Source organism: Daktulosphaira vitifoliae, unplaced genomic scaffold (genome assembly GCF_025091365.1).
Source record: "Daktulosphaira vitifoliae isolate Bord-2020 unplaced genomic scaffold, ASM2509136v1 Scaffold_1, whole genome shotgun sequence".
Lineage (NCBI taxonomy): Eukaryota > Metazoa > Arthropoda > Insecta > Hemiptera > Phylloxeridae > Daktulosphaira > Daktulosphaira vitifoliae.
In genome coordinates, this window is record NW_026099572.1 from 56,585,643 (window position 1) to 56,598,337 (window position 12,695).

Below are 12,695 nucleotides of genomic sequence, written 5' to 3' on the forward strand. Positions count from 1 at the left end.
GATACGTCAAAAGATCACAAATCGTATCTAGTCGAAGACATTACCCTTAAAAATTGAAAAAAATTCCCTCGTTCCCCGTAAAAGGGGGAAACCTCCAAAAAAATTACAAATTTAAAAATCGCTAATTTTCGAAATTTTTTCAATTTTTTTACTTAAAAGTGCCATAACTTTTTCAAAAATAAACATATCAATATTATTTTTTTTTATAGATGCTTAATGTTTTTATCTATCATTTGGTATATTTTTTTCATAAATTTAACCCTTAACCTGCCCATAAGGGGGGATTTAAAATGACAACTTTTTCACAAAAAATTAATTTTTTTAACTTAAATTTTGAAAATGTTCCGGAAGGTCTGACACTTTTATATATATCTTAAATTAAAGCTAATGTAATATGCTTTATCATGAAAAAAAAAAATTTCGGACTTTATCTTATCTTCATGGTGAAAATGGCTACCGAATGCTATTTTTGTGTGAAAATTTTCGATTTTGTATTTTCCATTTTTAACTTTATTATGCTATAACTTTTTGAAAAATGTATGAATCATTACAATTTTTTTATGAGAAGTAGTATTTATATAGATCTTTCATTCGACATACTGTTTTTTTAAATCGGACCATTTCCCTAAATACAGGGGGGATTCAAAACATAAAAATGCATATAGAAAGTAGAACTTTTTCAACGTAACTTTTGAAAGTGTTCCGGAAGGTCTGACACTTTTATATATATCTTAAATTAAAGCTAATGTAATATACTTTATAATGGTAAAAAAAAATTTCGGACTTTATTTTATCTTCATGGTGAAAACAGACATTAAACTTAATAAAAAAAATACGATTTTTGTAAAAAAATTCTTTTTTATATTTTTAACTTTATAATGCTATAACTTCTCGAAAGATGTATGGATCAATATAATTCTTTTTTTTGTAGATGCATGATGTCTTTACCTATCATTTGGTATATTTTTTTTATAAATCTGACTTTTTACCTGCCTACAGGGGGGGATTCAAAATGACAACTTTTTCACAAAAAATTGACTTTTTCAACTTAAATTTTGAAAGTGTTCCGGAAAGTCTGACACTTTTATATATATCTTAAATTAAAGCTAATGTAATATACTTTATCATGGAAAAAAAAAATTTCGGACTTTATTTTATCTTCAAGGTGAAAATGGCTACCAAATGCTATTATTGTGTGAAAATTCTCAATTTTATTTTTTACATTTTTAACATTATAATGCTATAACTTATTGAAAAGTGTATTGATCAATATAATTTTTTTATGGGAAATACTATTTTCTAATAATCTCTTTTTTATTCGACATACTTTCTCTTAATCAGGATATTAATAAGGAACTAGCAGTTTATGAAGCTTTTGGAATAATCCACCAATTTTTTAAAATTAAACACTATCTAAAGATTTGCATCGAAGCGTTTTTTTTTGATAGTGATTTTCATCACTGTCAGATATCATTATACCTGATCCAACTATGCCACGTCACCACTGTGCCGCGACCCCCCTGTGCTGGGTTTTTTAATTTCTGCTTTGTAGTTGCTAAAAGTTAAACAAATTTTTAACTAGTAAAAAAACTTCGTTAACTTAAATTAAACCAATACATTGAATATTTCATAATTGGCAAATATTTTTTTGGAAACATCAATAATAACAGAATAAATTTATATTTAAAGTTTGAGAAAAGAAATTAATCAATTGTGTTAAATTAAAAATAACCTTTTTATTTTTCACAAACAAAAAATTAGATTTATGTAAAAATGTACGGTTTTTTTATTTCTTTGTATGTAAATGGATTTTCAGAATCACACCTATAAATTTAATATTTTTTTCTTAAATCTTGAACTGGAAATATTACATCACCAAATGAACACTTATTAAAAAAATGAAAAGTAAATTACAAAAGTAAGTGCACCCGTTTTTTGTGTTTACATTTCAATAAATTAATCGTCTCATAAATATAAATGATATTCTATATTGCTGGATATTTTCTTGTTGGATACAACAAATAACAAAATGATATTTTGAAATTTTGACTTAAAAGTTTTCTATGAAACTAAAATTTAAGTATCTTTATAATTTCAATGAAATTTCAGGAGCTAATGTTCTTTTTAATGATTCATTCTTAAAACAAAAAGTGTCAAGTTAATGAATTTTATGGTTTATATTATTTCAATATTATCTGATTTTTAATTCAAATGTTTTTTACAAATTTAATCTATTATAGCAGAGGAGATATGGGTAATACCACTCAAATCAGATAAATTATCTATTAAAACTAACTTGCCTACTTTTAATTTTTAATCGCGAATAAAACTTCTGCATGAAAATGATGATAATTACTTTTTTTTTTAATTACTTGTTATTATTAATTATATTTTGTTTAAATTTTTTTTCCTGATGCATTGATCTATTCATTATCTTCTTTGTTATCAAATTAAAGGCTGACTTAATAAGATATTATCGTGAGCTTCATTACCTGATATTGCAATCTTTATAAAATTTTTAATTACTCGCAAATTAATATTAATAGATGTTAAATAATGATTTATTCTTAAAAACAGTATTGCGATCTGTTATGTAATACTTTGATTATTGAAATAAAATCATTGTTGATTGATTAAAATTTAAATACTGTCAATGAATTTTTAGGTGAAGAACCGCTAAATAAAAAATTTATCATAAATGCAAGATAAAAACTGAAATAAATTAAGCTTTTACATAGACTAACTGTAAATGAATTATGAATTGAATTTAAACAATATCTACTAAAATAATTGTAATATATATCAAGATACCAGGTGAGCGATATTAACCAATGGGTGGCTTACATGTATCTCCCCTATATTATTATTTTTTTTCATTAGTAGGGAAAATCCGGAAAAGTTAACATACCTTAAATAATTTATTGATGCAAAATATAAAAATCGGGTTAATAAAAAACTATTTCTATGGTATTACGGATACTGTTATTTTGATAATAAATCATCTTACTAATATTTGTTATTTTTATTAAACATTTTAATATATTGCGCTAATTCCTAACATATTATCGTTGCTCAATTACTTTGAAAACATAGTCTTGGAAACCTATTTACTTTTAAAAATGTGTAATTAAATAATAAATATTTATATTTTTTTTCCATAAAAATTATTATGGGAGGGTGACTTGAAAGTTGGAAATAGTTTATCTCTGAGTAAGTTGGTATGTTATACTTAAATTTACACGTCATTTATCATTTATGGTCAATTAAAAATATTTTTTAAGAAAAAATATATAAACATATATTATTTAAATTTATTACAATTTAAATAAATTGTTCCTGTGTTTTGTAAACTTTTTATATGAAGTAATAATCATTATTTTATGCATTTTTACTTCACTTTTATTAATTTTTCAATAAAAATGCATGAAATTTATTAAGTTTTACTGTATTTAATTAAAATATATTTATCTTACCCTTTACAAAAACCAACTACCCAGTGTCAAAGTAAATTCACAAATTTGATTTGTTTTAACAATAAAATGTTTGAATTACCAATATAGTATTTAAACTTTGATTTTTTCCCCTATTATTTTCAATGCGTATAGAAATAAATAAAATTGAAATAGTATTCAAACTCAAAAACTTTTGCTTACAATTCAGATTAAAGTTTAGCACCATTCTCACCATTACGTGTTTAATATATTCTATGAAATATTGAAACTACTAATTTGATTGTCAATGATAATATTATTTAACAAATGCATTAAATGTTTTATGTTTAATATGATGTTTATATATGGATATGTTTAATGCTAATACATAATTAATATTAATTGAACTGTTGGAACTAAATGAAGGTACTTTTCATTTAGATTTCATCTAAATGAAGGTACTTTCATTTAGATCCTGCGAAACCGTTACCATCAAATATTTTTATTTCGTTTGATTATTATTAATCAACTGTTCGAGACATATAAAAAATAATATTTTATACCACAGCTGACATGCACAGTGCACACTAGCATACCATTAATTAATATAATAAACTTTAACATTATATTTATGAGACACATACATGTTGTGTTAAATACATGTTACAGTATGAGGTTGTTTTGCAATTGCTCACTTTTCAGTTTATGGCTCACGTGATTGAAATATTCGCTAGAGTTTTGATTAATTGCTCAGTGCACTAGTTTACGTACGTTGCTCTTTATAGTACTACACGTGAGGATTTTTGAAAGTTATAGGAAGTAAAAATTAAAAAAAAACAAAACAATTCCCACTAATAAATATAGGATATATTGTGTAGGTTCTATCTTATATTACATGTATTATTACACCAAGATTTCATTCATGCCGGCGGGTATTTAATTTTTATTTCACGCCAAAGCCGTGATGGTTAGGAAAACAGCGAATAAGATTGCGTACGCCGAAGAAAGTAAAAATTCTACAATGTAATTTTAAAAATAAAACTTTCTTAGATTTTACCGAAATTAAAACTGAAAATTAAATTACATTTGAGGTTATATAAAAATGTTTTATTAAGTATAAAACATAATAATACGATTTTTGAACTTTTTGTCCATGCACAATCATTTTATTTAAAATATATGAATACCTCTATTTTTTCAGCTGGATTATAATTGAGTTTTATTTTTATTGTTAAATGATGTAACTAATATTTTCGATTATTTGATAAGTAAATAACACACGAATTCATACGCAATCTTAATGTATATTTTATAATTACATTTTCACCCTTATATCGATGTCCTAGTTATGTTTTAAAAATACTTATTGAGACACAATTCGTGTTTTCAGACAACACATTTTTGTGTTTCGTCTCATTTCTAAAATCTTATTTATTGTTGAATTGAAGAAATTGATTTTATCAGACAAATTTAGAAACTAACAGTCATTCTGTGTTCAAGTTATATGCTAGATGGAATTTATACAATCGTGATCCGCAAATGATCAAACAAGACACGAATTTTATTCATTTTTTATATTGCAGGAGTATGAAAATAAAGTAGCTCTTTATATACTAAAGTTTTACCGATGACACATTTAAAATATCACCCGGGTACTATATGTTTTAGAATTAGTATTTACTTGGCCAAACTATTACAATTGAACGTTTTTTATAATTAATTTTTTAAAGGCAATTTTCTCTTCTTTATTGTTTAATTTCAGTTTTTTAAATTAATCATAGACATATGTTTATATAACACCCGCAACTTACCATCAAAATCAACTGTACCAGATCCATCTGCGTCAATTTCATCAATCATCTGATCGAGTTCTTCGTCGGACATATTATTGTCAAGTTCCGAAAGTATTTCTCTTAAAACTTCTGTAGTAATATATCCGTTCCCTGTAATACCGAATAAAAGTGATGGTTTAGTTTTACTAAATCTTATACTTTAAATATTTTCACATTTTACCTTCTTTGTCATAAAGTCTGAATGCTTCTCGTAGCTCAGTTTTGATCGCTTCACTATCTTCTTCTTCTTCTGTCATAAACTTAGAAGCTAACGTGCAGAAATCGTCAAATGATAAAGTACCGGTTCCTGTCATTCAGAATAATATTTACATTTTTTTGTTGTAATATTTTTTAGGCGAACATGTTCAGTATTTAATTTCAACCTATCTATTTAAAGCTTTTTCACTTAATTAAGAGCAGTAGTTTTATTATAATAGTTTGTTATTGATTATATTTATTAAATTTTTCGTTATTAAAAATTAAAAATAATGATTTCACTAATACAAATTTTAATCTTTAAGTATATAAAGTAATATTGAAACAACATTTCAAAGTATGATAAATACATTTGTGTATTTTTAGTTGAATAATTTATAAAGATAAAACTGGAAAGCTCTAAATTTAGTAAACTAAATTAAAAATAAATTCATATACTTCCAAGAATTCGAGTTTGACTGATTTAATCTTGTTTTTTCATTTTTTTAATCATTAAAAATGTATTAAAGGTTTGATGATGCACATTTTTTTTTTAGAGCATTCATCTCCGCCGGACACTTAAATAATAAATATGGTACTTAAATAACACTTTGGAGTTTTATTCGCTGAATTAAAAAAATTGAAATAAAAATATGATAGTACTGTATATTTATACAAATTTATACCGTGATGAGCGACACTAGCTTTTTAGCTTATTTTACATATATATAGTTAGTAAATTATTTAAAATAAATAAAAATATAAAATTAAAAAAAACGTTGTATAGACAATTTCAGAATAAAAATTTGCTACAGTAATTATTATAATTTTAGCAACAGTACTTAAAATTTCAACTTCATCATAATAGCCAAGTAGAATGCATTAAAATTGATAGTAATAAGTTAAATTGGTTTTTGATTTTTATGAAGATGAACTATAAACTTTAATTCTCATTTACATTTTGTTGAAGTACAAAATATTTGTTTTGTCCCTTACTCATTATTACTTTAGGGTCGTTTAACATAACTTGATAAATATTACAACTTTCAAATAATTGTTTAGATTGTAATACATTTTGCTGTGGACTCTTATAGAGTATCGTTTATTTTCTAATCAAGCTTGCTTATAGTACTTTTGTAAATAATCACTAATTTTCATTTTATGTTATTGTACATTAGGTTTTTGCTTGTTCAACAAACCTCAAAACACTATAAAATTATTACTTGTATATAATACATCAAAAATTCATAATTTGATTCATTTAAACATTTTATTTTGAAAATGTTATGTGTTGTGCACCGATTAATTTTTAAATTCTAACAAAACCAAAATATCGAAAAAGAGCTGTCAGTTAAACAATAACCATCATCGTAGTGTTGATTAAAAATACATTTTATGAGATATGATCGATCAAACATTTAATTTATAAACTTTATTCGGTGTTTATTATAAGTAAATTAAAAGTACTATTGTGATTTTAAGATACTATTAGCATAGAATCAATGGTCGTTTAATAAATGATGTATAAAGATTACCATTTTTCCTAAATTTGTTACATTGATTTATTTATCAATTAAAAAAAAAAGGATAAGATAAAATTTTTATCTTCTCCCTTTCTTAATTTAGTAAATTAAATTTTATATATGAGACTTTTAAATAATTTTTTTTTTTTTTTTGTAAGAAAATTAATTGTACCTAAATTTTTTATCCAAAATAAGACTAAAGCATCCAAAAATAAATGAAACAATTACACAAATAATACAAAACGTCTAATTATCAAACAAGTAAGGATTTATTGAACTTTTATGTATTGATTAGATTTATTATTATGAATTATGTTCTTGTATCTGAATGTAAAACTAATAATTTCATCTTCATTTAAATTTTAATACTTTTAATGATATAAGAAAAACAAGCTTAGTAAATTAAACTTAAGTTCAGAAACTGAAACTGAGAAGCTGTGATTGAAAAAAATATTAATCTCTCATAGCATGTTTACATGTCAACATCAGACTTTTAAATTTTAAAATAGATTACAAATTAACAAAATTACTTTATTTGGATATTAGAGAGCTAAAATTTCAAATAATTCCGATGGTGTTTACTTATTGGAAGGTGTTCAGTAACTGAAGTAGTGACTCTATTTATAAAATACAAAGTAATTAATAAATAATTTTTTTTTCAAAGTAAACTGATTATTATCAGTTTACTGTGAATATTACAAATAATTTTTGGTACCTTTAATATTTAGTGTTCAAACATTAAGTTAATTTTCCAATTAAGTTGTTAATTAGATATATAAATAAAAATTATAATTTTTGATCGATTTGATAAAAAAATATCGCTATTTAACAAGTGTTTTAATCAAACATATTGTAAATTTATTTATTTAAGCAATATTTTTTTTTACATCACATTAGATAACATTTTCGAGGAAAGAATGCGGGCGAATTTATTGTAAGGCGCCTAGAAAGCCTTTGCTACAATAATTTGTAAATTGCCAATAGTTGTATAACTGGAAGAATCCAATAAGATAAATTCCATACAAAACCAATAACCTCAAAACTCCTCTTTAACAATAACCGAATTACAATTAGTATATAAAAGATGTTTTATGCTCAAAATAGATATCAAACATTAAAAATAATAGTACCTTGGTGATCGATTTCTGCGACGATATTTCTGATAGTTCCGGCGTCAGTGGCATGACCCAACATGTCCAATATAGTATTGATATTGTCACATGTAATTCGTCCTTTTTTCTCGGTGTCAAATGTGTCAAATGCTTTTCTTAAAACTGAAAATATAATTCTATTTGAAAAAAAGATTTTAAAAACTGTGTTGCTAAACAACAGAATTAGATCTTATAATTTATCTAAATAATAATTGAAAATATTAAAATAGTCAAATAAAGTGTTCCAAAACTATGTATGTAATATACCTTTAAGTTGATCTTTACTTAAAGTAATTCCTTCTTGCATTTCGAATGCTTGGGGAGGTGGATCCATCCACGACTGCGAATAAGTATATTACTATTAGCATAATTATTTCATTTATTTTTATATTATATTACTTCATTTGAAAAAATAAGACATTTGGTAAAATGTATACTTACCATGATTAAAGATTTTAATATGTAACAATAATCCAAAGGTAAAATTATGTGTATTGGTGTTGGGTTCTAAAACCGTCTGCAGCGGGTGACAAAGATGCATCCAACGTGCGGTGAGGTATTAATTAAATGTGATATATTTATAGAGCTTATAGACAATTGCAAATGATACGGGGCCAATTAAATAACTCATTTGATCTAATGGGATTTTAATAGAACAATTTTAGATGTGATTATATTGGTGGGGACTCAATCTTATTTTTAAATTTGATATATTCGTTACTAGGCCAAGCTTTTTTATTTTCTTATGCACACAAACATCAAAGTTTATTGATTGAGTGGACTATCGATTTTCACATATAAAAATATACATCGTAAAATGTAAGACATACGCCCGAAAATTTCCTGTGTAAACTTCAATGTTTTATTTGAACCATTATGTATTTATACGTTCTGGATACCTAAATATACTTTTTATTTGATACGAATAACTTAAATTAAAATTATTGATAATAATAATAATATTTATTATTATTTGCAATAAGTAGTGCAATAATGTCATACCTCAATAATTAGCATCACATGTTAGTTTAGATGTAATGCTTATAATAAATTCTGAAAATAAAATGTCTATATAATGTCATGATTTCGTTTGCAGTTGTCAAAAGCGCTAAGAGAAAAAACATTCATTTTTCTCTAATAATAAATCTTATTTTGACGGTCAGGTGCCACAGAAGAACATATTACAACAGAATTATAATATTTTTTGGGACGTGATATGTTTTAACAGTTAGGTCGTAAAGAAAATAACTGCTCGATCGATAGTGCACACTTGTATCACCACAAACATAAATAGTCTGTAGCAAATTTGTACAAGTCATAATTTTTTTTTTTTAATGTATATTTGCAAAGTTTCATTACGTTAGTAAACATTTTAGTTTTGTATAATACGAATTTTATTTCAACGTGCGGCATGAATTTTTAGAGAAATTTTCTCCTTGTTTATCCATTAAGAAGATGTTACCATTTGCATATAAATTATAAACAGGAACAAAATATATTACTCAAGATAGATGATAAGTATAAAGTAAACGTTTGAAAAAAGCGAAACAGTTAATAGAAGGAACAAAAAGAACCCATGATTACTATATTGGAAATACACGATGGAGCCCAAACGAGATAGAGATATTATTATTACTTTTTTTTTCATCCACTCAACCTATACACAATTAAAACTGGAATTAAACCCAGTAAGTAACCAATAGTCAGTTAGTGTGAAATTCATTTCATGTATTTTTCTTTATTTTTTCTATTTTTTTTTTTGTCTTGCTTATCTGTTACTGAGATTACAAAGGTGTATAAGAGCACCAGTGAACATTAGATAAAAAAAAATGCTTTTCCAATGTGCATGCTAAATAATTTTATCCTGATTGGATTATAAGAATAAAGGTACCGTGACAAAATAAAAAACGCGATGAGAATAAACTCTGAGGTTATAGCATCGTAAATTACTGCAGCATAAAATCCAGTCTCAAGCTTTAGATTGCTAATTCAGTTTCAACGTTAAGGCCCAGTAGAAGTTTCAAACAGATATTTAATTATTACTATTATCTACCCTCTAGATAATCACAATGCTACGTCACTACAATATTCGATTCCTTCAACATCAGAAACTAATAAATCACTCATCCTTCACATACCTTTATTTAAGACCGTTAAGGTATTTTCTATATATCAAGATTTACAAAATAAAATGCCACGATCGTTGAATAAAATATTTATAAATATTTCTGTTGGAATTCTAAGAAATATAACACTTACTTCTTATAAAATAAGTAAGTGACTACTCTACTTACTGTAATTTTGAGTTTATTATTGTTAAAACGTTTAAAAGCAGTCCTCTCAAAGTGGTTTTTGACACTTAAAATATAAATGCGCCTCGGTTGGTAGATTTTAAGTTTTCCGCAACTTCTCTAAATTTGTAATATCCGCTTAAGTATGTATTTGACGCAAGATAGTAATCCGATAAATACTTCTTATCTCTGTAGGTTCTCAGAACTTTGTTTTAACCAACATTATTCAATGAGCACTTATATTTTAACTAATTCTACAGAAAAACTTTTAATGGAGATCTAGGAAAACTCTAATTGAATGATTACGGATGAGTATATATACTAATAAATATAAATACCTATTTAAAGAAATTAACAAGTATAACTTTTAAAAGTAACTTAAGTTTTAAAGAAGAATTAAACTTAAAACTGTATCATTTCATCAGAAAGCAAATAATTAGTTAAATACCATTTGGAACTTAATTTTTTTATTTTACTATTTTCCCGAAGAAATATAAAAATGTTTTGTTAATTAGAAAAACTCTATTTTTTTTTAAATTAATGAATAATTTTTTTTAATCTCTTAATTAAACATTTAAAAATGATGCAGTTCAATTAATAATATTATTGATAATATGTTATCAACACATATTACTTATTGTATTTAATAACCTTAAGTATTTTAAATACTACTTTTAATTAATAAATGTTCTATTGAGTAATCATTAGTGATAGACAATGGTGTAGTTTTACACGTCAGACTTTATTGAGTTTTGGCGAAATCGATATCGTTTTTTTAAGAACATAAATTTTTAGCTTCGATGCGAAGCTGAGAAGGTATTTGTTTTATTATAGTGTGTATTTTTTGTTATGTTTGTCTAAGAAAATTCTCACATTTACTGGGCCGATTTTATTGATCAATATTTCAAAAGAACTCAATTTCAATATTGTTGAATTTATTAGTTCCAAAAATATGAAAAATCCCTTCATTTTTAGAAATAAAAAAAATATCTCAAAATCACGTTATTTAAAAAATTAAATTTTCAACAATTTTAATCTGCATTTTAAAATTAATGTAACTTTTACTTTTAAATACTAATCTAAATGAAATTTCAATAGAGTATTCTAAAGATAATAAGCTTTCTTTTGGTATGTGGTTTACAAAAAACTCAATTATATCTACAAAGTGAAATCAAAGTATGTCAAAGCAAAAAAAAAAGAAAAACGTTATTTTCAATTAAGCAATTAATTTAACTAGCATTTAATATTCGAGTGAAATTGTAAAATTAAAATTATACAAATTATGAAATTTAACATATTTCAATAGAAGCGTTTTTTATGACAATGATATTAATCACTGACAGATATCATTTATACTTCTATGTCCCAACATTGACACGTCTCTTCTATAATTCGACCTCACTGTGCTGGGTTTTTTTTATTTTTAAGTCAGGAATATCTCGAAATTTTTTTTTTTAATTTTAAAGTGTTAACTACTTTGTTAATATTTTGGTTTTTAGTATTTAGAGATTCCATTTATAAATATTTAATAAAAAACAATTATATACAACATTTTATTATTTTTAAGAAAATGAATTATTCATAGGTACGAGTTGATATATACAATTGCAATATTTTTGGGAGAGGATAATATAATAGCTCGCCATAGATACATTAAAGTGTACTATTTTACTTATAAATAAATATTTTACAAAGCATTTGATATCCTTCAAATTTCACAATAACAAAATGTTATAAATAATTGATTAATCAACATTAATTATATGAAACGGTAGCACAGTGGAGTCGAGGCACAGTGTAGACGAGGCATAGACGGGACAAGTATAGATGATATCTGACAGTGAGTAAAATCACTATCATAAGAAACTCTTCGATGCAAATCTGTAGATAGTGTTTCATTTAGAGAAATTGGTGGATTATTCCAAAAGCAACATCAACTCTTATATTTTTGATTATATCCTGATTAGTAGTTCTTTGATTTTAAAATATATTATATGAACAAATACTAATTATAATTATTAAATTTAGTATGAAATTGATATTCAATAATTTAATATTGTAATTTATACGGAGAAATTATAAAAATAATAAAGAAGTTATATTTTGCTTTAATTTTACGTGTATAAAAATTTAAAAGGCTGGATACAATATTTTTCAATAAAAACTGTTTGTTACTATAAATAAATGCACTGGACTACAAGGAACTTTCATCAGAAGCAAAAATATACTTTTCTAAATCAACTTTTCGCGTTGTTTTCAAATATGCTGTTGG

The 12,695-nt window shown here is 24.6% G+C and overlaps 2 protein-coding genes across 2 annotated transcripts in view; one reads left to right on the forward strand and one right to left on the reverse strand.

Moving 5' to 3' along the window:
- Positions 1-8,716, reverse strand: part of LOC126895456 (troponin C, isoallergen Bla g 6.0101-like) — an 11,164-nt gene extending 2,448 nt beyond the window's left edge. Inside the window, exons 1-5 of the mRNA XM_050667319.1 lie at positions 8,574-8,716; positions 8,400-8,472; positions 8,112-8,255; positions 5,445-5,570; positions 5,243-5,374 (exon numbers count right to left, since the gene is read on the reverse strand). Of these exons, the coding sequence (XP_050523276.1) occupies positions 5,243-5,374; positions 5,445-5,570; positions 8,112-8,255; positions 8,400-8,472; positions 8,574-8,576 (478 nt within the window). The 5' untranslated portion in view covers positions 8,577-8,716. The remainder of the gene's footprint in view (positions 1-5,242; positions 5,375-5,444; positions 5,571-8,111; positions 8,256-8,399; positions 8,473-8,573) is intronic.
- The window catches only part of LOC126895450 (uncharacterized), an 82,592-nt gene that overhangs the window by 23,394 nt on the left and 46,503 nt on the right, over positions 1-12,695 (forward strand). The window lies entirely within an intron of this gene.